The 24982-nt window shown below is 49.4% G+C and overlaps 2 protein-coding genes across 2 annotated transcripts; both read left to right on the top strand.

The window, feature by feature from the left end:
• The first annotated feature begins 11544 nt into the window (after nucleotides 1–11544).
• LOC127348949 (probable glycosyltransferase 4) lies at nucleotides 11545–13275 on the top strand. Its single transcript, XM_051374797.2, has one exon. The coding sequence runs from the start codon at nucleotides 11753–11755 to the stop codon at nucleotides 13124–13126; it is 1374 nt and encodes a 457-aa protein (XP_051230757.1). The 5' UTR covers nucleotides 11545–11752; the 3' UTR covers nucleotides 13127–13275.
• A 1565-nt stretch (nucleotides 13276–14840) lies between these two features.
• On the top strand, nucleotides 14841–16536 carry LOC127295630 (probable glycosyltransferase 5). Its single transcript, XM_051325597.2, has one exon. It carries the CDS (start codon nucleotides 15116–15118, stop codon nucleotides 16442–16444), a length of 1329 nt encoding a protein of 442 aa, XP_051181557.1. The 5' UTR covers nucleotides 14841–15115; the 3' UTR covers nucleotides 16445–16536.
• Nucleotides 16537–24982: the final 8446 nt, after the last annotated feature.

Raw genomic sequence — 24982 nt, 5'->3', positions numbered from 1 at the left:
ATCTTTACTTCCTGCAATATTACTACCATCAACTGCACGCCGGCAAGCACTTTTCTGGCGCCGTTACTACTGCTCATATTCATTCATACCACTTGTATTTCACTATCTCTTCGCCGAACTAGTGCACCTATACATCTGACAAGTGTATTAGGTGTGTTGGGGACACAAGAGACTTCTTGTATCGTGATTGCAGGGTTGCTTGAGAGGGATATCTTTGACCTCTTCCTCCCTTAGTTCGATAAACCTTGGGTGATCCACTTAAGGGAAACTTGCTGCTGTTCTACAAACCTCTGCTCTTGGAGGCCCAACACTGTCTACAAGAATAGAAGCACCCGTAGACATCAAGCACTTTTCTGGCGCCGTTGCCGGGGAGGAAAGGTAAAAGGCACTCATACTCCGGTCCCAGGTAACTGAGTACTTTTCTGTTGCCGTTGTGTGTGTGCTCGAAGCTATTTCCTTTAGATCCTGCAATTGCATCTTTTTGTTTCTTGTTTACACTAGTTAGGCCTAATGGAGAACAACACAATGAGAGATCTTTATGAACTTTATCTTGAATTAGGACATGATGTGTTTGAAGAGAGAATTAAAAAACCCATGGAACTTTATATGCATGCTAATGGGAATGTTATCAGTATGAATGCTTTGAACACCATTGTTGCTAATGCTATGGAAAATTCTAAGCTTGGGGAGGTCGGTTTTGATGAAAATGATCTCTTTAGCCCTCCGGGTATTGAGGAGAAAGTTTATGTTGATTATGATATGCCTCCCATATATGATGATTATAATGATAGTGGTCTTTTAGTACCGCCTGTTATGGAGGATAAATTTGATTATGATTACAATATGCCTCCTATATTTGATGATGAGAATAATAATAATGATAGCTACTTTGTTGAATTTGCTCCCACTACAACTAATAAAATTGATTATGCCTATGTGGAGAGTAATAATTTTATGCATGAGACTCATGATAAGAATACTTTATGTGATAGTTATATTGTTGAGTTTGCTCATGTTGCTACTGAAAGTTATTATGAGAGAGGAAAATATGGTTGTAGAAGTTTTCATGTTACTAAAACACCTCTCTATATGCTGAAATTTTTGAAGTTACACTTGTTTTATCTTTCTATGCTTGTTGCATCATGCTTCATGAATTTGTTTATTTACAAGATTCCTATGCATAGGAAGCATGTTAGGCTTAAATTTGTTTTGAATTTGCTTCTTGATGCTCTCTTTTGCTTCAACTCTTATTTCTTGCGAGTGCATCATTAAAACTGCTGAGCCCATCTTAATGGCTATAAAGAAAGCACTTCTTGGGAGATAACCCATGTGTTTATTTTACTACAGTACTTTTTTTTATATTTGTGTCTTGGAAGTTGTTACTACTGTAGCAACCTCTCCTTATCTTATTTTATTGCATTGTTGTGCCAAGTAAAGTCTTTGATAGTAAGGTTCATACTAGATTTGGATTACTGCGCAGGAACAGATTTCTTGCTGTCACGAATCTGGGCAGAATTCTCTGTAGGTAACTCAGAAAAATCTGCCAATTTACGTGCGTGATCCTCAGATATATACGCAACTTTCATTCAATTTGAGCATTTTCATCTGAGCAAGTCTGGTGCCACTTTAAAATTCGTCTTTACGGACTGTTCTGTTTTGACAGATTCTGCCATTTATTTCGCATTGCCTCTTTTGCTATGTTGGATGGATTTCTTTGTTCCATTAACTTCCAGTAGCTTTGGGCAATGTCCAGAAGTGTTAAGAATGATTGTGTCACCTCTGAACATGTGAAATTTTGATTATGCACTAACCCTCTAATGAGTTTGTTTCGAGTTTGGTGTGGAGGAAGTTTTCAAGGCTCAAGAGAGGAGGATGATATACTATGATCAAGAAGATTGAAAAGTCTAAGCTTGGGGATGCCCCCGTGGTTCATCCCTGCATATTTCAAGAAGACTCAAGCATCTAAGCTTGGGGATGCCCAAGGCATCCCCTTCTTCATCAACAACATTATCAGGTTTCTTCTCTTGAAACTATATTTTTATTCGGTCACATCTTATGTACTTTACTTGGAGCGTCTGTTTGTTTTTGTTTATGTTTGAATAAGTTCATCCTTGTGTGGGAGAGAGACACGCTCCGCTGGTTCGTATGAACACATGTGTTCTTAGTTCTATCTTTAATGTTCATGGCGGAGTTGAAAACCGCTTCGTTAATTGCTATTTGGTTGGAAACAGAAAATGCTACATGTAGTAATTGGTAAAATGTCTTGGATAATGTGATACTTGGCAATTGTTGTGCTCATGTTTAAGCTCTTGCATCATATACTTTGCACCTATTAATGAAGAAATACATAGAGCTTGCTAAAATTTGGTTTGCATAATTGGTCTCTCTAAGGTCTAGATAATTTCTAGTATTGAGTTTGAACAACAAGGAAGACGGTGTAGAGTCTTATAATGTTTACAATATGTCTTTTATGTGAGTTTTGCTGCACCGGTTCATCCTTGTGTTTGTTTCAAACAACGTTGCTAGCCTAGCCTTGTATTGAGAGGAATTCTTCTCGTGCATCCAAATCTTTGAGCCAAAAACTATGCCATTTGTGTCCACCATACCTACCTACTACATGGTATTTCTCTTCATGTGCTACCTTTAAACAATTCAAAAGCTATTATCTCTTATTTGTGTCAATGTTTTATAGCTCATGAGGAAGTATGTGGTGTTTATCTTTCGATCTTGTCATTTACTTCGGACAGACTTTCACCAATGGACTAGTGGCATATCCGCTTATCCAATAATTTTGCAAAAAGAGCTGGCAATGGGGTTCCCAGCCCCAATTAATTAACTTGCATTAATAGTTCTCTTCACATGTTTTGCTCTGATATATCAGTAAGCAACTTAATTTTGCAAATAGACACTCCTTCATGGTATGTGATTGTTGGAAGGCACCCGAGGATTCGGTTAGCCATGGCTTGAGAAAGCAAAGGTTGGGAGGAGTGTCATCTAAAAAAAAAATAATATAAACTAAACTAAAGTACATGTGTAAACAAAAGAGAAGAGGGATGATCTACCTTGCTGGTAGAGATAACGTCCTTCATGGGAGCCGCTCTTGAAAGTCTGGTTGATGAGGTAGTTAGAGTACCCGCTACCATTCGTTGACAACAACAAACACCTCTCAAAACTTTACTTTTATGCTCTCTATATGATTTCAAAACTTAAAAAGGTCTAGCACATGATTTAATCCCTGCTTCCCTCTGCGAATGGCCTTTCTTTTACTTTATGTTGAGTCAGTTTACCTATTCTTTCTATCTCAAACACTTGTATAAACTGTGTGCATTGATTCTTACATGTTTACCTATTGCACTTGTTATATTGCTTTATGTTGACAACTATCCATGAGATAAACATGTTGAAGTTGAAAGCAACTGCTGAAACTTATATCTTCCTTTGTGTTGCTTCAATGCCTTTTACTTTGAATCTATTGCTATATGAGTAACTCTTATGCAAGTCTAATTGATACTTGTCTTGAAAGTACTATTCATGAAAAGTCTTTGTTATATGGTTCAGTTGTTTACTCATTGTCTTTACCATTGCTTTGAATCACTGCATTCATCTCATATGCTTTACAATAATGTTGATCAAGATTATGTTGGTAGCATGTCACTTAAGAAATTATCTTTGTTATCGTTTACCTACTCGAGGGCGAGTAGGAACTAAGCTTGGGGATGCTTGATACGTCTCAAACGTATCTATAATTTCTTATGTTCCATGCTTGTTTTATGACAATACCTACATGTTTTGTTCACACTTTATATCGTTTTGATGCGTTTTCCGGAACTAACCTATTGACGAGATGCCGAAGGGCCAGTTGTTGTTTTCTGCTGTTTTTGGTTTCAGAAATCCTAGTAAGGAAATATTCTCGGAATCGGACGAAATCAATGCCCAGCATCCTATTTTTCCACGAAGCTTCTAGAACACCCGAGAACCACCAGAGGGGAACCCTGGTGGGCCCAGATGATAGGGCGGCGCGGCCAGGGCCTGGGCCGCGCCCCCCTGTTGTGTCATCGCCCCGTCAGCCTTCCGACTCCGCCTCTTCGCCTATTTAAACCTCCTCGACCTAAATCTTCGATACGGAAAAGCCACGGTACGAGAAACCTTCCAGAGCCGCCGCCATCGCGAAGCCAAGATCTGGGGGACAGGAGTCTCTGTTCCGGCACGCCGCCGGGACGGGGAAGTGCCCCCGGAAGGCTTCTCCATCGACACCACCGCCATCTTCACCAACGCTGTTGTCTCCCATGAGGAGGGAGTAGTTCTCCATCGAGGCTCGGGGCTGTACCGGTAGCTATGTGGTTCATCTCTCTCCTATGTACTTCAATACAATAATCTCATGAGCTGCCTTACATGATTGAGATTCATATGATGATGCTTGTAATCTAGATGTCATTATGCTAGTCAAGTGGATTTTACTTATGTGATCTCCGGAGACTCCTTGTCCCACGTGTGTAAAGGTGACAGTGTGTGCACCGTGTGGGTCTCTTAGGCTATATTTCACATAATACTTATTCGCTGTTATGAATGGCATAGTGAAGTGCTTATTTATATCTCTTTATGATTGCAATGTGTTTTGTATCACAATTTATCTGTGTGCTACTCTAGTGATGTTATTAAAGTAGTTTATTCCTCCTGCACGGTGTAATGGTGACAGTGTGTGCATCGTGTAGTACTTGGCGTAGGCTATGATTGTGATCTCTTGTAGATTATGAAGTTAACTATTGCTATGATAGTATTGATGTGATCTATTCCTCCTTTCGTAGTGTGAAGGTGACAGTGTGCATGCTATGTTAGTACTTGGTTTGGTTATGTTGATCTGTTATGCACTCTAAGGTTATTTAAATATGAACATTGAATATTGTGGAGCTTGTTAACTCCGGCATTGAGGGTTCGTGTAATCCTACACAGTTAGTGGTGTTCATCATCCAACAAGAGGGTGTAGAGTCTAGCATCTATTTATTTATTCTGTTATGTGATCAATGTTGAGAGTGTCCACTAGTGAAAGTATGATCCCTAGGCCTTGTTCCTAAATACTGCTATCGCTGCTTGTTTACTGTTTTACTGCATCTTTACTTCCTGCAATATTACTACCATCAATTGCACGCCGGCAAGCACTTTTCTGGCGCTATTACTACTGCTCATATTCATTCATACCACTTGTATTTCACTATCTCTTCGCTGAACTAGTGCACCTATACATCTGACAAGTGTATTAGGTGTGTTGGGGACACAAGAGACTTCTTGTATCGTGATTGCAGGGTTGCTTGAGAGGGATATCTTTGACCTCTTCCTCCCTGAGTTCGATAAACCTTGGGTGATCCACTTAAGGGAAACTTGCTGCTGTTCTACAAACCTCTGCTCTTGGAGGCCCAACACTGTCTACAAGAATAGAAGCACCCGTAGACATCAGGGGCCACCATGATCTACAACATACTTTCAAAGAGTTTAGACTAAGTTTATGATAAATTGAGTTCAATTTTAATTCTTAAATTAACTAGGTGAACTCCCACTCAAAACAACATCCCTCACATTGTCTTAGTGATTATATGAACCAAATCCACTACACCAAGTCCAATCTTCACGAGAGAGGATGTAGTTTCAAAGGCGAACACTCAAAGTGTTCATCATATCATTCATATGACACATGCTCTACCTTTCGGTATCCCGTGTTCCGAGACCATGTTTGTACATGCTAGGCTCGTCAAGGTTAACCTTAGTATCCGCATGTGCAAATCTTCCTTGCACCCATTGTATGCACATGTAGAATCTATCACACCCGATTATCACGTGATAATTCGAAATGACAAGTCTTAGCAACGGTGCATACTAAGGACGGACACTTTATTATCTTGATATTTAGTGAGAGGGATCATCTTATAATGCTACCATGGCGATCTAAGCAAAATAAGATGCATAAAGGATTAACATCACATGCAATTCATAATATGTGATATGATATGGCCTTTCTTCTTATGCTTTTGATCTTCATCTCCAAAGCATGTACATGATCTCCATCACCACCAGCACGGCGTCAAGGTCAGTGGCGCCGCTTCATGGTTGTCTATCACTTATAACTACTATAAAACTACTTGAAATAAAGTTATTACATGATGAATAGACACGCAGGTCTTAACAAATTTAAAGACAACCATTAGGCTCCTGCCGGTTGCCATAATACAATAATGATCATCTCATACATCAAATATAGTCATCATCACATCATGGCCATATCACATCACCAAACCCTGCAAAAACAAGTTAGACGCCTCTAATTTGGTTTGCATATTTTACGTGGTTTAGAGTTTTCGAGTAAGATCCAATCTACCTACGAACATGAACCACAACGGTGATACTAGTGTTGTTGATTGAAATAGTAAATTGAATCTTAACTATGGTGAGAGAGATAGACACCCGCAAAGCCACTTATGCAATACAAGTTGCATGTCAAGCGTGGAGCAAGTCTCATGAGACGCGGTCATGTAAAGTTAGCCCGGGCCACTTCATCCCACCATCCTGAAAGATGCAAAGTACACATAACTAAAGACAACAAAAGCATCAATGCCCACAAAACCATTGTGTTCTACTCGTGCAACAGATCTATGCATAGACACGGCTCTGAAACCACTGAAGGGTTCATTGCATTGACAACAAAAAAATTCTACCGTGAACAAGAACAAAACCAAGATCCAATCTAGGAAGAGCCAAGATCTAATCTATGAAGATTGAAGCAACAAGAGATATGAGAGACTAACCCTCGAAGATCCAAAGCCTTACGAGATCAGATCTTGTTGTTGATGTAGTCGATCGTCTCGGTGCTGCAATCCGGCAGCAAATCCGTATCCGGTCGTGCGTACGGTGTCGATGAAGTCCTTCCTCTCCCCGTTCCAGCAGGAAGCGGAGGTGTAGTAGATCTCCTCGGAATCCCAGCAGCACGACGGCGTGGTGGTGGCGGTGGAGACGTTTCTGCAGGGCTTCGCCTAAGCCGGAGCAGATTGCAGTGGAGGGAGAGGGGAGGCTAGGGTTGGGGAATGATGGACGGTTGAGCCCCCTGCCCCCTCCCCTATTTATATAGGGGGAGGCCGGCCAGGGTTTTCTTGGCCCCTCCTCCAAGCCTTGTGGCCGGCGGCCAAAAGGGGGGGAGAGAAATCTTCCCCCCAAGTCTTCCCCCCTAGGGTTTGGGGAAACCATAAAGGGGTGGCCGGCCTGGGCCTTGAGGGCTTGGTGTGCCTGTCCCATTAGGGCAAGGAAGCACCACCTCGGCCCATGTGGCCCCTCCTAGGGTCGTAGGACCACTAGGGGACCCTCCGGAACCTTCTAGAACCTTCTTGGTCTTTCACCGGAAAATCCCGAACTTTTTTCGAACCCCAGAAATTAACTTCCCTTATATGAATATTATTCTCCGGACCTCCTCGTGATATCCTGGATCCCATCCGAGAGTCCGAAAAATATTCGGTCTCCGTCTCATATTATGAATCTACTTATACGACATCAAACCTTAAGCGCGTCACCCTACGGTTCGTGAACTATGCGGACATGATCGAGACTCCTCTCCGATCAATAACCAATAGCGGGACCTGGAGATCCATAATGGCTCCCACACATTCAGCGATAACTTAGTGATCGATTGAACCATTAACATACGATACTGATTCCCTTTGTCGCGCGATACTTTACTTGTCCGAGGTTTGATCATCGGTATCTCCATACCTAGTTCAACCTCGTTACCGAAAAGTACTCTTTACTCGTACCGTGGTATGTCATCTCTTGTGACCTTGTCACATGTTTGCCAGCTAATTAGACGACATTCCACCGAGAGGGCCCAGAGTATATCTATCTGTCATCGGGATGGACAAATCCCACTCTTGATCCATATGCCTTAACTCATAATTTCCGAATACTCAATCCCATCTTTATAACCACCCATTTACGCAGTGGATTTTGATGTAATCATAGTACCCTTCCTGTGTAAGTGATTTACATGATCTCATGGTCGAAGGACTAGGTTACTCTGTATCGAAAGCTTATAGCATGAACTTAATGACTTGATCTTGTGCTACGCTTATTTGGGTGTGTGTCCATTATATCATTCACCCAATAACATAACCTTGTTATTAACAACATCCAATGTTCATGATCAGGAAACCATGATCATCTATTAATCAACAAGCTAGTTTTACAAGAGGCTTACTAGTAACTCTTTTCTGTTTACATAACACACAAGTATTAATGTTTCCGGTTAATATAATTATAGCATGGGATGTAAACATTCATCATAAACACAAAGATATAATAATAATAACCACTTTGTTATTGCCTTTTGGGCATATCTCCAACAAAATGGAGCGTGTGGAGTATTCCCCTGAAGCCTCCAGCGCCCAAGACACCACGTCGTTGCCTTTTCCAAAAGGATGTAGGTTGAAAACCCCTACACAGGTTGGACCATTCCACCGTTTCTGCTAGGCTAAAAGTTCTCCTAAACCTAATGCGACATCCCTTGGCATTTCGCACCCTAGCAACCATAGCGAAGGGGTTATCGCAACAATCAAACAGACGCGGGAAGCTAACCCTAAGTGAGTATGTCCCAGTCCACCAGTCTAACCTGAAATAAGTACGACCTCCGTCATGGACCTGATGTTTTGCTCCCAGCTTGAATTACCATTTAATATTTTGAATGCCATTCTAGAACTGAGAACTCGGCGTCTGGACCACCGGCGAAAAAGAGATCATTATTGCCCAAATATTTAGCTCATATGAGGTCCGCCCAAAGACCTTCCGCATTTTGGTATAGCTTCCAGGCCCATTTCAACATTAGGGAAATGTTCATGAACTTAGTGTTTAGGACCCCCAGACCCCCAAACTCTCGTGGTTTGTGATACATCCATTTTGCATCACTATTTTATATCATAATTTACTGTTATTCATTGATATATTTCATATTTAGAGATGATACTTATGTTTTTTCACCTATTTTGCATGTTTCATGATTATTGGAGAATTACTCACCGGAGTCAGGATTCTGCTGGAAAAAGCACCGTCAGGATACAATATTTCTGAAGATCAACAATTGACGGAAAATATACCGAAGCTCCTATTTTTCCAAATGATGGAGCCAGCCAGAAGGGGAGGCCGAGGAGGGCCACCATGGGCCCTCCCCATAGGCCGGCGCGGCCACCAGGCCTGGCGCGCCGCCATGTGGGAGGGGGCCCACGACCCCCCTCAGCCATCGCCCTTTCGCGTACTTCATCTCCCAAAAACCCTAAGGTGCAGAGGATCATCGAGGAGAGACACAGCCGCCTCTGCGGGGCGGAAAAACACCAGAGAGAAAAGAGCTCTCCGGCAGGCTGAAATCTACCGGGGAAATTCCCTCCCGGAGGGGGAAATCGTCGCCATCGTCACCGTCATCGAGCTGGACTTCATTGGGATCATCATCATCATCTCCACCGCCGACACCATCATCTCCACCACTGCACCTCGTCTCTGCTGTAACATCTAGGGTTGAATCTTGATTATTTCATAGGGGAAACTCTCCCGGTGTTGATTACTCCTTGTTATTGATGCTATTGAGTGAAACCATTGAACCAAGGTTTATGTTCAGATTGTTATTCATCATCATATCACCTCTGATCATGTTCCATATGATGTCTTGTGAGTAGTTCGTTTAGTTCTTGAGGACATGGGTGAAGTCTAAATGTTAGTAGTGAACTATGTTGAGTAATATTTAATGGTTTGATATTTAAGTTGTGGTGTTATTCTTCTAGTGGTGTCATGTGAACGTCGACTACATGATACTTCACCTTTATGGGCCTAGGGGAATGCATCTTGTATTCGTTTGCTAATTGTGGGGTTGCCGGAGTGACAGCAACCAGAACCCCCGTTGGTATATCGATGCATGAGGGATAGCAGGATCTCAGAGTTTAAGGTTGTGGTAAGATTTATCTTAATTACTTTCTTGTATTTGCGGATGCTTGCAAGGGGTTTAATCACAAGTATGTATTAGTCCTAGGAAGGGCGGTGCATTAGCATAGGTTCACCCACACAACACTTATCAAAACAATGAAGATTAATCAACTATATGAAGCGAAAGCACTAGACTAAATTCCCGTGTGTCCTCAAGAACGTTTGGTCATCATAAGTAAACAAACCGGCTTGTCCTTTGTGCTAAAAAGGATTGGGCCACTTGCTGCAATTATTATTCCCGTATTTTACTTACTTGTATTTTATTTATCTGCTATATCAAAAACCCCTGAAAACTTGTCTGTGAGCATTTACAGTGAATCCTTCATCGAAACTGCTTGTCAACACCTTCTGCTCCTCGTTGGGTTTGACACTCTTATTTATCGAAAGTACTACGGTACACCCCCTATACTTGTGGGGCATCAGTTTGCAGAATGTGGCCCAGTCAACCATGTGGTATTTCCGTTTGGTGCCCACCCATTCCCAAAAGAAGTGGGACCTAGACTTGTTCATCGCTCCATGCGTCGAGTCATGTAAAAGATATATTCCCATAGCAAACATGGGGAGGCTCGCGAGGCAGGAGTTGGTCAGTTTAAGCCTACATGCAGAGGCTAAGAAAAGACCCTGCCAAGGGTCAACCTTATGCCCCACCTTATCTGTCAGGAAGTGCCAGTCAGCTAAGTTCTATCCGACACTGGGAGCCCTAAATACGCCAACAAGAGGCAGCCTAGTTTACTGTTCAGGTAGTCAGCTACCCTCTTTGCTTTTGGAGAGGTTGATTTTGAGAACCGGCATGTTCTCGAAGCCAAGAGGGAGAATCTTAAGGTTGGTTACTCCCATAGTAGTTGGTTCAACCATAATCACAGTATCATCTGCATATTGCAAATGCGTGATTCCCCCTGGAATCAGATGTGTCCAGCTGCGTTTGCTCTGGTAAGGATGGCTGCCAGAGCATCGACCATAAAGTTGAAGAGGATGGGAGAGAGCGGGTCCCCTTGCCGCACTCCCTGTGTATTTTTGAAATAGGGGCAATCTCTCTGTTGATGTTGGCAGTCATCTGTCCCCCAGAGACAAGCTACATCAAGCGGTGGACAATGCCTGCTGAGAACTCTTTTTCAGCAACGCCTCTCGCAAGTAACCCCAGTCAACTCTATCGTAAGCCTTCTCAGAGTCCAGATTCAGCAAAAGGCCTTTGAGTTTCTTCACTCTCAGTTCATGTGCAATCTCATGCAATGTCAGCACACCCTCGTGCAAACATCGCCGCTTAATGAACCTTGTTTGGTTGCGGTCTATTGTCCTATGGGCTATCGGAGCCAGCCTAGTAGCATACGCCTTAGGAATAAATTTGAAAATAATATTTATGAGGGTGTAATAGGTCTAAATTGCTTGGCGGTATCGCTCCTTTCACCTTAGGGATAAGCTGAGATGATACTGTAGTTCAGGCGTGCAATGATGTATAGTATAGATCTCTCACACTAATTATATACTGGTACTAGTAGATGTGCAAAGCATATTAGAGTAGGAGTCCACTAGTGAAAAGAGGGAAGCCCTCTTGGAATCCGAATTCTAACATATTCTTGCGTTCACCAGGACTCCAAGTCCAGCCGGCGCCAAAACGAGGTCACACGGAACAAGGAAACCTCCAAACCCCGACGCGTCGTCGCCTCTCTGATTTAACCAGGGGTGGTACAGTGCAGCCTCACAGTCATACCAAGAGTAGAGTAGAGCGTGTAGGGTACAGCCACGTCGCGCAGGCATGTCTTGTCCGTCGTCGGCGATGGCGGAGGAATACGCCGGCGGGCAAGTAGCTGCGGAGCGGCGAGGCCGGCAGAAACCGATATTCACCGTCCCGGTCATTCGCGTCATTCTGATCGTGCTCGCGCCGTCCGCACTCTTCTTGTTAACGTCGGACGTGGCGTTCCCGCGCATTCGCATCGAGTATGCCGGCGGCGGCGGCGGCAGCAACAGCGACCTTGACGTTCCGGCCAGTGCGCCCGCGAACCTAGCGCCACCATCCACGCCAGAGGCCGCCGTGGTTGGTCACGTCGAGGAGCAGCGCCGGGAGGAGCCGAAATCGCTCCCGCCGGTGCGCCATCTGGGTCCGGCCGTGCCGTACTACGACGCCCTAAGAGCGGCGTGGCTCGCCGCGCACCCGCGGTTCCCGGCGTACGTGGCGCCCGATCGGCCGCGCGTGCTGGTGGTCACCGGTTCGTCGGCGCACCGGTGCAGTGACCCGGAGGGCGACCACATGCTCCTCCGCGCGTTCAAGAACAAGGCGGACTACTGCCGTATCCACGGCTTCGACATCTTCTACAGCAACGCGGTGCTGGACGCGGAGATGTCAGGGGTCTGGACGAAGCTGCCGCTGCTGCGTGCGCTGATGGTGGCGCACCCGGAGACGGAGCTCTTCTGGTGGGTGGACTCCGACGTGGTGTTCACGGACATGCTGTTCGAGCCGCCGTGGGGCAAGTATGCGGGCATCAACATCCTGATTCCCGGCTGGGAATCAAAGGTGTACGAGGAGAAGAACTGGATAGGCCTCAATACCGGCAGCTTCGTGATCCGGAACTGCCAGTGGTCGCTCGACCTCCTCGACGCCTGGGCGAAGATGGGGCGGAGCGCCCCGGTGCGCGAGAAGTACGGGAAGATCTTCGCGAAGGCGCTGTCGAACCGGGCGGCGTACGAGGCCGACGAGCAGTCGGCGCTGGTGTACCTGCTCGTGACGCAGAGAAAGAAGTGGGCGGACAGCGTGTTCCTGGAGAGCTCCTACGTGCTGCACGGGTACTGGAAGGCGATCGTGGACAGGTACGAGGAGATGCAGAGCAAGTGGCAGCCGGGGCTCGGCGACGACCGGTGGCCGCTCGTCACGCACTTCGTCGGGTGCAAGCCGTGCGGGGACCCGAACGGCGCGAGCTATGAGGCCGCGCTGTGCCGGCGAGGCATGGAGCGCGCCTTCAACTTCGCCGACGACCAGATACTCAAGCTCTACGGGTTCCAGCACGAGACACTCAACAGCACGGCTGTGTACCGCGTCAGGAACGACACCGGACGGCCGATGGACACGGACGACGAGGAGATCGGCCGGCTCCTGCACCCAACCTTCAGGGCCGCCAACGCCGAGCCGTTGTGATCTCTCAAGTAGGTTCTTCCATTAGTAGTTCGGATCACGTGAACATGTAATTCTTTGCAGACGCGAATTTCTCTTATGTTGTGTGCGTACTGACTTGTATTGTTAGATGCAAGGTTGTGTTAGTACTTAGTAGTGCCTTTCAAATGTTTTGGGGTATGCATGATTCTTCATTTCCCGCATTTTAGAAAGTTAGACAGAAATCGTACAACTTTGTTCAGACGGCATGGCAAGAAAAGAAGATCCTAGGCAGTTACCAATTGTGCCCTTATTTTTCCTTCCAAGTGCCTGAACACGTCAAGTGCAAGAAGCACAAGACGGCCCCAGAGGGCCAGAGGCCAGTAAGTGTGACAAAATGGATAAGTGGGATCATCTTCCACGTCTCTATTTTACACTCTAGACTCTTTTTTAATTTTAATAAATCTAATTTTATTATCCCACGAAAATAAGAGTCTAGTCTCGAAATCCCACTTATCCCAGCTCCTTATTACTACAGACTTGGTGAAACCGGCCAAGTCAAAATCTGTTTGAAAGTCAGAAGAGAATCATGATCTAGAGACGAGTGTTTACATTATTACCATTTGTATACTTACAGTAGGTCTGGGAAAACGAATCTTACACGGATTTTGAGTAAATGCACATGAGCAATTAAGAACCCTCAGCCCTAGTAAGCATTGAGATTTGAAGTTCCAGAAACTCACGGCATGGAGGTTCCAGGTTGTCCTCCTCCGGTGCTCGCTGTTGTCCAAGATTGTTCTTCAGAGGCGCAATGCACATTATTGTGGACGAGGCCAAAACGATGCTTTTTTGGAACCGACTAAGTTTCACCATCTTTCTCCTTTAGATGGTGTGTCGACAAGGAGAGTTCTTTTGGAGTTGTTGTTTTTTGGAGTCGTCGGTGTCGATCGAGACGCGGCTTTGTGTATAGCTAAGGACAAGCTCTTCATGTTGTGGTGCTATTTTGTCGGTGTGGATATCTTAGAAGTTAGGACTAGCCGGTGAGGAGTTATTGCTACATTTTTTGCTCACAGCGAGTGTTAGTGTTCTTGTACTCATGACGGTAACAACAAGTGCTCTGCCTTTTTCATTATAGAAGAGGGAAAAACAATCCAATTACAAAAGACCCCAAAGAGAAAACACTGGGGCAACCACGTCCTCGAACAACAACACTAAACCAGGAGCACTCCTAAATAACATTTGCCTGCGCCAACCTTAGCAACTCTAGCTCAGCCCTAATGAGCTTAGCCACTCCGCTAGCAGGTAACACTTCGTTCTGGAAAATACGACGTCCTCGCTCCTTCCAGATGTTCCATAATACATACACCGCCATGGATGTGTCGTTGCAATGGTGGTTCCCCTGCGTGTGATGTCGAAGCTTATTCCACCAGGTGCAAATCGTCGTCGAAGTATTAGCGAACTGCACGACTCTGTCGTGGGTGATCCGGAAGCATTGCCAAACCTCTTTGGCAAAGGGACAAAGCAGGGCAAGGTGATCTGCAATCTCGAAATCCTGGTCACACAAACAACAGGTAGCATCGTGAGGAAGCCTTCTGGCTCAGCCTTTCCGCCGTCCAGTTTCTGTTCTTGTACTCAAACCTATGCCTTTTGTGCCTTCTACAGAAATATGGTACCTCTTTGAGTATTCTCAAAAAAAAAAGTTTCAGAAACTATCTGGTCAGCATCTCCTCGTATTATTTAAAACATACGCCACCTCTTCGCCCCAAATCATGAATCTAGTCCACAGATCCCCATACATACTTGATTCTTGCCAGCTCGAGAGAAAAAAAAAAAGGAAAGAGCGTGCAATGCACCACTCCACTTCCCTCCCACTCTCCCGTTGACGTTTGCCAGATGATCAACGGCTAAAAAACAAGAGAGATAATGATCGTCTTGATCGTTGAAACGCACACAAAAAGAGAAGCATTTGTGAGCTAAGGTGCGTGCAACCCGCGGCGCCGGACGACCTCACCAGCTAGCAATAGCATAGCAACAATGGAGGAACAGCACGACGGCAAGTCAGCCGGGAACCGGCGATCCCGGCAGTACTACTATGGCTTCCCGGCAGGCACTACCATCCCCCTCGTCTTCGTTCTCCTGGTCGCCGGCTCGCTGTTCCTCATCCTCGGCCCCAGCAACTCCGTGCTCACCCTCCCCACCCTCCGCGTCGTCTTCAACAACCCCATCCACATCACCGCCGCAGCTACTCCGCCACCGCCAGCGCCGCCGCCTGCAGCAAGCAACGCGAGCGAGGAGGACATCGAGGACATTGGCCTCCCGCCGCCCCGGCAGCTGAGTGACCCGCCTTACTCGCTGGGCCGCGCCATCCCGGACTACGACGCGCGCCGGTCCGCGTGGCTCGCCGCGCACCCAGAGTTCCCGGCGCGCGTGCATCCCGCGGGCCGTCCCCGCGTGCTGCTCGTGACGGGCTCCGCGCCGTACCGGTGCCCGGACCCCGACGGCGACCACCTGCTGCTGCGCGCGTTCAAGAACAAGGCGGACTACAGCCGCGTCCACGGCCTGGAGGTGTTCTACAACACGGCGTTCCTGGACCACGAGATGTCCGGGTTCTGGGCGAAGCTGCCGCTGCTGCGGTCGCTGATGATGGCGCACCCGGAGGTGGAGTTCATCTGGTGGATGGACTCGGACGCGGTGTTCACGGACATGGCGTTCGAGCTGCCGTGGGAGCGGTACGCGGCGCACAACCTCGTGGTCCACGGGTGGGAGGCCAAGATGTACGAGGAGAAGAGCTGGGTCGGCATCAACACCGGCAGCTTCCTCATCCGCAACTGCCAGTGGTCGCTCGACCTCCTCCACGCGATAGCGCCCATGGGGGCCCGCGGGCCCGTGCGCGACATGCACGGCGAGCTCTTCGCCAAGGAGCTCTCCGGCCGCCCGCCGTTCGAGGCCGACGACCAGTCGGCGCTCATCTACCTGCTCGTCACGCAGCGGGAGAAGTGGGGCAGCAAGGTGTTCTTCGAGAACTCGTACGAACTCAACGGGTTCTGGGAGCTCATAGTGGACAGGTACGAGGAGATGCGGCGGGAGGGGCGGTGGCCGCTGGTGACGCACTTCGTCGGATGCAAGCCATGCCGGCGGTACGCGGACAGCTACCCGGCGGACCGGTGCCGTCTAGGGATGGAGCGCGCCTTCAACTTCGCCGATGACCAGATACTGAAGTTGTACGGGTTCGGGCACGAGTCGCTCAACGGCACCGCCGTGCAGCGCGTCGGGAATGACACCGGCGGCCCGCTGGACGCAGAGGACCAAGAGCTCGGCCGGCTGTTGCACCCCACGTTCAGGGCGGTCGCAAAGACAGCGTAGACGACGACGACTAACCTTGGAGGATTTTGTTTTTGTCGTGGTTGCCTTGTTTTTTGGTCATGTTAAGTAGTAGGATACTTTCAAGTTTCTAGAACACTTGAGGTTAAGTCCAAAGATTCAGCCAATTACTGGAACACCTGCTATGAGATGATAGTCGCACAAAGTATGCCTACTCTTAAACTCTCTCTTTTTTTCCTTGCGAATGCGTACTCTTAAACTAGGAGAACTGGTAAATTTTACTTTTGAAATTATGTACTACACTAGATTTTCCCTTTCTTTTTACAAGTTCTCTCTGCAAGGTACATTTCATTTGGTGGCAGCGGAGGGAGTCCGTCAAAGGAGTAAATTACAAGGAACTACCACGATTAAGACGAAGTCGATAAGTTAATACCGTTTTTGTTAATTTTTTCAGTTCAGTACCACTTCTAGGGCAGGAAGCAACAAATAGCGCAAATCTTGGACTAATGGTGATTTAACCGTCACGGCCCCACTACAATGATGACGTGGCCAAACAGTCGTCGTGCTGCCGTTTAGGCATGCTGGTGAACATGGGACGCACCCAACAATCTTCTTTTCAGCATCACCTACAGGAACAACGCGCGCAGACTGGCACCTCCGTCACCACCTCGCCGTTGTTCCGCCACCACTGGCCTCCGTTGAGCACGTCCAAGTTGCCCAAGAGGATCGCCTCGACTCCAGGCTTCCTCCCCACCAACGGACTCGACCTGGTGCGCCCCGTACCGACGGCAAATTCGCCGATTCCTTCTTCGACTCCGGCGAGAAAACTATCGATTCCGGCCGTCTCCGGCCGCCTCCGCTGTCCTCTGGCGCAACAGACCTCTCCCGTCTCGTTCGGTTCCGGTGGTGGACTCGCTTGAGGTCATGTTTCTAGAACACTTGAGGTAAGTCCAAAGATTCAGTCAATTACTGGAACACCTGCTATGAGATGATAGTGGCACAAAGTATGCGTACTCTTAAACTTCTTTTTTTTGTTTGCGAATGCGTACTCTTAAACTAGGAGAACTGATAAATTTTACTTTTGAAATTATGTACTACACTAGATTTTCCCTTTCTTTTTACAAGTTCTCTCTGTGCAAGTTACATTCCATTTGGTGGCAGCGGAGGGAGTCTGTCAAAGGTGAATCAATCGCCCGGACAAAACGTACTGTTTTCTCTATTCATTTCCGCTCTATTCAGGCCTTGGCAGCGAACTTTTGTGGTGCTCAATCAAGGGCAGAGCCGAAGGATGTAGTACGGTGCAGACCACCAGTTAACTACTACAAAATGAATATAGATGCTTGCGTTTTCCCTAATGGTTCAGGTACTGCTGGAGCTTTTATCCGGGATGACAAAGGTGAGGCAATAGCTGGTTTGAGTTGTCTGCTAACACTAAACCCTAAATTCTAAACCTTGTTGATGCTACGACATTTGAAACTCATGCTCTTCGAATTTGATCGAATGAATTAGTTGCAATCTTGTCATCATCGAATCTAACTCACTAGAGCTAGTGCAAGCTTTCAACGGTGTGTCTGAAATGTGGAGCCCTTATACACCTATCCTACCAGATTGCTTTCGAGAGGCTAACATAGTAGCGCATAATTTAGCAGAATGTGTTATAATTCTAATAATTATGTGTTTTGCAACTGCAGTCCCCCTAGCTTTATTATTCCCCATGTAATGAACGATATATCCTTGTTTAAAGTGAATTAAAACAAGGAGGACACCACCTCTCGCGCGGTCAAGCTGCGCAGCCTCAAGGACACCCTCCGTAGCTGCACCAGCGTCCTCCAGAAAAAGGTTTCTCAGCACAAGCTCCTCGACGATCGCTCCAAGCCGTTGGGGAAGAAGGCGCTGGGCGCCCTCGCCTCCTCCGTCCGTGCCCAGTCCTCCACCACGGTGCCGCCGTCGGTTGGATGATTGACACGACCAACTCCTGTGCTTGTTGGCCGTGCTGTCTCTGGTCGTTGACAGTGCCTCGCCTGCTCCCCCGTTTTCTCTGTGTGTGTGTTGTTCGGTGCCTGGTTTGCACCTTGTATCCCGCCTGTGTTCCCGCGCGTGTGTGTCCCTCTGTAACCGGTGTCTACCCTTCCTATGATTAGTGGTTTTCGTGAGCTCCGTGTGTGCTCCTGGAACGTGCAAGGGCTTGGAGACGAAAAGAAGTGCCCCGTCGTTCGCACGGCTCTGTCGGGTGCCTCTCCGTCTATCGTTTGCCTCCAGGAAACCAAAACTCGTGACATGAGCATCGCTAAAACGCGCTCCTTCCTCCCTGCGAGTCTCTCGGCCTTCTCCTGTGTCGATTCTATCGGCAGCTCTGGTGGTATTCTTACTGCCTGGGACCCCGACGTTTTCTCCCTCGACCACACTCATCGCTCTCCTTACTCGCTCACGGTTCACCTTGCCTCCACCACCACCGACCTAGCTTTCGCCCTCACTAACGTTTACGCCCCCGCGGATCATAGCTTCACCAGTGCTTTCCTTGCGGATTTCATCACCCTAGCCCCCGCCACGCCTATACCTTGGATGATCGTGGGGGATTTTAATCTCCTGCGTGCCCCCTCCGATAAAAACAACTCGAATTTTAACGCCTCCCTCGCCTCGTCCTTTAACGATGCCATCCGTACCCTCGCCCTCTTCGAGTTACCTCTCCTTGATCGCCGCTATACCTGGACCAACAAGCGCGACACTCCCGTCCTCGCCCGTCTTGATCGTGCCCTCTTTAACCATGCCTGGAACCTGCGTCTTCCCCAATCTGCCCTCTCCTCCCTCCCTCGCCCCACCTCCGATCACTTCCCGCTGCTAGTCACCGCCACCACCGATATCCCGCGTTCTCGATGCTTCCGCTTTGAGAATGCGTGGCTCCTCGACCCTCTCTTCCTCCCCACTACCCTCCCTCACTGGTTCCGTCCCGCTATGGTTGCGGATGCTGCGATCGACATCAACGCCCGTCTGAAAACCTTCCGCTTTGCAGCCAAGGTTTGGAAACGGAAACACCGTTATACACCTCTCCTTGAAAATGACTGCTCTTTCGTTCTTGACTTGCTGGATTTTTATGAGGAACTCAGGCCCCTCTCTCGAGGGGAGTTGTCTTTGCGTGATGAATGCAGGAACCGTCTTTGCGAGCTTGTCCTCGCCCGAGCAGCTTACTGGAAGCAGCGGGGCAAATTCAGGGCGGTGGCGGAGGGTGACGAGAACACCCGGTTCTTTCATGCCCGCGCCTCCCAGCGCCTGCGCCGTAACCACATCCGTGCTCTGGACGTGGATGGAGCTCTGGTGGTGTCTCACGATGCCAAAGCTGCGGTGCTCCATTCATTCTACACCGCCCTCCTTGGTCGCTCGACGGAGCCGACCTGGGACTTCGACGTCGACGCCCTCTACGCCGACGCCCCCCGGGCTGATTTCGGCCCACTCGTGGCCTCGTTCGGCGACGCGGAGATTCGCGCCACGTTGGACGGCATGGACCGGGGGAGCGCTCCTGGGCCGGATGGTTTCGGGCCCAGCTTCTTCCGCGCGGCTTGGACGGATGTGGCGCCCCATGTGCGCCGCCTCTTCGACCAGTTCCACGCGGGCCGGGCCGACATTGGCAGCATCAACAGGGCCCATGTGGTCCTGCTGCCCAAGAAAGATGGCATCGTCGCTCCCAGCTCGTTCCGCCCCGTCTCGCTCCAAAACTGCTCCCTCAAGATGATCTGCAAAGCCCTCACGTCTCGCCTCCAGCTGCAGATCGGGGCGCTTGTCGACATCGATCAGACTGGCTTCCTTGCAGGCAGGAGCATCTCCGAGAACTTCGTCTACGCCACCGAGCTTGTCCAGGCTTGCTTCCGGCGCAAGGCGCCATGCCTTGTCCTGAAACTCGACTTCGCGAAGGCTTTCGACTCGATCGAGTGGGCGAGTCTGCGGCGGATCCTCCTGGCACGGGGCTTCCCGATGGTGTGGTGTGATTGGATGGATCAGATCCTCACCACCTCCCGGTCGGCGGTCCTGCTCAACGGGATCCCGGGGCGGTGGATTGATCTCCGTCGCGGGCTCAGGCAAGGGGATCCTCTTTCCCCCTACCTCTTCCTCATCGTGGCGGACGTGCTGCAACGCTTGATCAGGATGGACGGGCGCCTCCAGCACCCCCTCGTCGACGGCCTTCCCTGCCCCGTGCTCCAGTACGCCGACGACACTCTCATCATCCTCCGGGCGGAGGAGGGTGCGGTGCGCAGACTCCGGAGCATCCTCGACAGCTTCTCCCGCGCCACTGGGCTCACCATCAACTTCCACAAAAGCACAGTGGTGCCCATGCACGTCGATGAGGCAGTTATGGTTGTTGTCCGGGATGTGCTCGGTTGCAGCATCGAAGGATTTCCCCAAACCTACCTCGGCCTCCCCCTGTCGGCGGTGGACAAGCTCAAACTTGCGGCTTTTGCGCCACTCATCGCCAAGGTGGACAAGTATCTCTCGGGGTGGCGGGCGCTGCTCCTGTCTTATGGCGGACGCCTCGCTCTCGTCAACGCCGTGCTCGATGCCCTCCCCACTTACGCCATGGGAGCGCTCGACCTTCCCCCGGGGGTGCTGGAAGCTTTCGACCGCTGCCGTCGCGCCTTCTTCTGGGCGGCCACGGACCGCGTCTCCGGGGCGCAGTGCCTCGTCGCCTGGACCCAGGTTTGCCGATCAAAGGAGGAAGGTGGGCTCGGAGTCCGCTCGTTGCGGGACCAGAACGACTGCCTCCAGGTGAAGCTCCTCCACAGGCTCCACACCGCGACTGAGACCTCCTGGCCCTCGTGGGTCTGGTCTTCCCTTGGCAGCAACCCCCTCGCGACGAAGCGCGGCGCGGCGTTGCGTGGGCCGCACTGGAGTGCTCTCCGTCGGCTGCTCCCTCTGTACCGCTCCATCAGCGCGGTCTCCATCGGCAACGGGAGGACTACGTCCTTCTGGTTCGACGCTTGCCTCCCCGTGGGCGAGCTCAGCGTGGCTTTTCCCCACCTGCTCTCCTTCTTCGCCTCGCTGGAGACCACTGTTGCCCACGTCCTCGCGAGAGGCCTGGACGCCTTCCTTGCGCCTCGGCTGTCGACCACCGCGTCTGCTCAGAGGGCCCTCCTGCTGGCTGCTCTCGGCGCCGTGCGCTGCACTGATGAGCCCGATTCTCGCTCCCTCGTTCGCTGCGCCGCTCCGCATGGCCGGCTCCGGGTCGCTGAGTTGTACAGGCTTCGCACCTTCGGCGGCGTGCGGTGTCCCTTCTTCGACTTCGTCTGGCTCAATCACGCCCCGCCGTGGGTCCGGGTGTTTGCTTGGCTGTTGGTCCAGCACCGCCTCCCCTCGCGCGCTAACTTGCACCGGAAGACGGTCCTGACGATGGAAGAGAGCAACTGCCCGCTGTGCGGTGATGTGGTCGAGATTTCTCCCACCTCGCCTTTGGCTGCCCCTTTGCTAGGAGCTTTTGGGATAGCATCGGCGCCTCGCCGCCGCCGAGCCTGCTGGCCTCGGATGCCGCCCTCATCTCCCTGCCCAGGAGTATCCCTGCTGATACGAGCTCCTCCTTCCGGCTGCTTTGCCTTTGGCACCTTTGGAAGCACCGGAACGGGGTGGTTTTTCAGCACCTCGCCCCGTCTCTGGCGCTGGTCCGCAAATGCTGCCGCGACGACGCCCTTCTCTGGAGATGCCGCCTCCCTCTGGACCGGCGAGACGACGTGCTCTCCTGGGTCCTCTTGCTCGGAGGGCGCGGCGGTTGACTGCTCCCGGTCTCTCCCCTCGGTGTATAGTTGGAAAAAGAAAATGATAGGGGTGTGCTGGTTCATGTGTGCGTGTGTGTTTGTAAGAGCATCCCCACTCGTTGGCGCTCCCCACGCCCAAATCCGGCGAAATTTTCGTCCGGATTGGAGTAAGATTTGGCGTGGGGAGGAGTAGTTTCCCAGTCGTGTGCTCCCCAAGCGGCGTTTCTCGGGGAAAAAGAGGATGGCTCGGGGAATCCGGACGAAAGAGGAGACACGTGGGCGTGGGCGGTTGGTTTAGCTTCATCCGGAGTCCCCGGGAGACCCCCGGAAAACCGAGGATGGCATGGGGAGTCCGGACGAAAATAGGCTCAAATCCGGACCAAAACGAGGAACCGGGGGCCTGAGTGGGCCGTTTTTCGCCGTCCGGATGAAAAAAAGTGGCCGTGGGGGGCTCTGTGGGGAGAGGAGTGGAGATGCTCTAAGGATACGCAAGACTGTTTTTTCCCCGGGGGCGCCGGTTGTGGTGGCTTCCCTCCTCTTCCCTTGGGCTAGTCTAGCCCACATATATTAATGAAAAATGAAAAGATTCAGGTGGGGATTCCTTCCCCCCCCCCCGGTGAACTTTCGAAAAAAGTGAATTAAAACGCGCAATGAAGGCATGAAGGCATTCCCTAAAAAAATTATATTCCATTTTACTCTACATGTATTTTACATGATCGGAAACATGTAAATTTCGGCAAATAGGACTGTAATTTTTGTCAATGTATAATAAACTTTACTCCTTTTAGTGCTAATTAAATGTAGAAAATTGTACTAGTAGCCCGTTTATAAAACTCATGATGACTTCATCTTAGGGTTTAGGGGATTTTTACTCATGCCACATGGCACCTTACGATTTGGAGGAAAACTGACTTACGATGAATTCAAAATTAGTCAAATGATAAATAGACTCCCAAAAACTAAACCCTCGAGCATTGCAGTAAGATTTGTTGCTAAAACATACCAATAATAATCTTGCAATTGTTGTGCAAGAATCGAAAATACATTACAGGCCTCTACACGAGACGTGACACAAACACGCAAGACAAGCACACGCGTTCCTTCTACTCCGTGATAGCTCGACGCAACCGTAGCCGCCAAAATTTTCAACAAACGGCAATTTTGAAAGAAAAAAAAGATCATGTGAGCGGCACCTCTCTCCCCGGCCGCTTGGGCGACGACTCCGGAGAGCCCAAACCCTAGTAAAAAAACTTCAATATCCTCTCTCTGGCCGTTGCCGCCGCTGGCACCGGCGGTGGTGGCCACGTCTGGCCGACGAAGACGGCGGGCGGGTGGGCTCGTCTTGATGGGTTCGCTTCGCGTGGGGGGGGGTGTAGGGGGGACATCACTCGGGAGGCGCAGGTGGTGTGGTGATGCAAGGTTGGAGGAGCTCACCAGTGCATGGACCGGAACTCGGCGGGGATGCAGGCGAGGCAAGCACGCGATGGAAGCCAACACGGGACCTTGGGGCGGCGACGCGGTTCCAATCTTGGAGGCAGCGGCCATGGAGTGCTGCCAGGATGAATTCTTGTTGCAGCAGTCGGCTGCTTCCGAGCTGCGCATGCGGCGGCGCCCTCCCGGTGGTGCGCTGGAGTGGGGGCGGAGATGCAGGCGCAGGAGACCCTAGGCCCGATCTAGGCCCTAGGGGCCTGGAGTGGGACAACAGAGCGGTGATGGCGGCCCGATACGCGTTGGAGGTGGTCCGAGGCTGCATCTTCATTCGGGGTTGAGGTGAGCATCTTCTTGGTTGTGCTGGGTGTTGGTGGACCACGATGTTTTGGTTGGCGGGGTGTTGCAGTGGCGGCAGTGTGAATAACATGGATGGCTTCCCCAATCCGGCTAGTAGGATGGGAAGTGTGCGACAAACGAACGAAAGTATATCCCGTCTTCGGTCAGTGTCGGTAGCGATGGCACCCGTCGGCGTTGTTACCCTCCTTGGAGGCATTGTTGAGTATGTCGGCACTTCCCCACGCCCATTGCGGTTTGGTAGATGTCTCCGGGCGAAAGCCTAGATTTGGAGTGAACCAGCGCAATGCAGGAATCCTCTACATCGTCACTCTGTTGAGAGCATCGCGTCTGGAGGCACAGCTTTGCAGGCTCCTATTCTGTTCCTCCGTTGATCGTTCCATGTTTGATCATCATAGGTAGGGGTGTTAACGGATCAGAGCGGATCAGATTTTGCTCATAATATATCCTTTACCATCTATTTTTCTCGGAGTGCGGATATTGATCAGTTTCGGATTCGAATGCGAATATGTCGGACTGCGGATTCGAATCGGAAATGAGGCGGACTCGGACCAAAAATAAAAATAGTCAGATATATGCTCTCATCGATATATAGTTATAGTTGTGGCAAATCTTGAGAGATTTCAACTTTCGGTCTTGTGTAGTTAAGAAAAAAGAGACACAGTGCACTAAAACTCAAGCATTGATAGAAATGTAGAGCTAAACATGCTTACCAAATGAATTTGGTAACTTAATAACTACTAACTTTGCAAGATTGACCTTGGCTTTTAACTTAAAAATTAGATTATCCGGTTTAAAATCTTTGGATTATCCTCATTAAATTTTGGATAATCCATATCGGCATGCTATTTGCTATACCATATTATATACCGTATTTGGAGCACCACTTCGGATTCAGATATCTTTATCCGTTGGATTCTTTAAAATCAGATATGGATACCTTAAAATGAATTCGGCATCGATTTCGGTGCGAAAATTATCCTATCCATTTACACCTCTAATCATAGACACCATGTACGCCGGGAGCCAAGAGGATGTCTTTCTTGGGCCCAACCGAGTC

This window comes from Lolium perenne, chromosome 4, assembly GCF_019359855.2.
Source record: "Lolium perenne isolate Kyuss_39 chromosome 4, Kyuss_2.0, whole genome shotgun sequence".
NCBI lineage: Eukaryota > Viridiplantae > Streptophyta > Magnoliopsida > Poales > Poaceae > Lolium > Lolium perenne.
Note: the sequence above shows the minus strand (reverse complement) of the source record. Positions and strands in the feature narration are given on the sequence as shown.

Bases quoted from the DNA above. Each gene is read 5' to 3' on its own strand.
- LOC127348949 (XM_051374797.2), top strand. From the start codon at position 11,753: ATGTCTTGTCCGTCGTCGGCGATGGCGGAGGAATACGCCGGCGGGCAA.
- LOC127295630 (XM_051325597.2), top strand. From the start codon at position 15,116: ATGGAGGAACAGCACGACGGCAAGTCAGCCGGGAACCGGCGATCCCGG.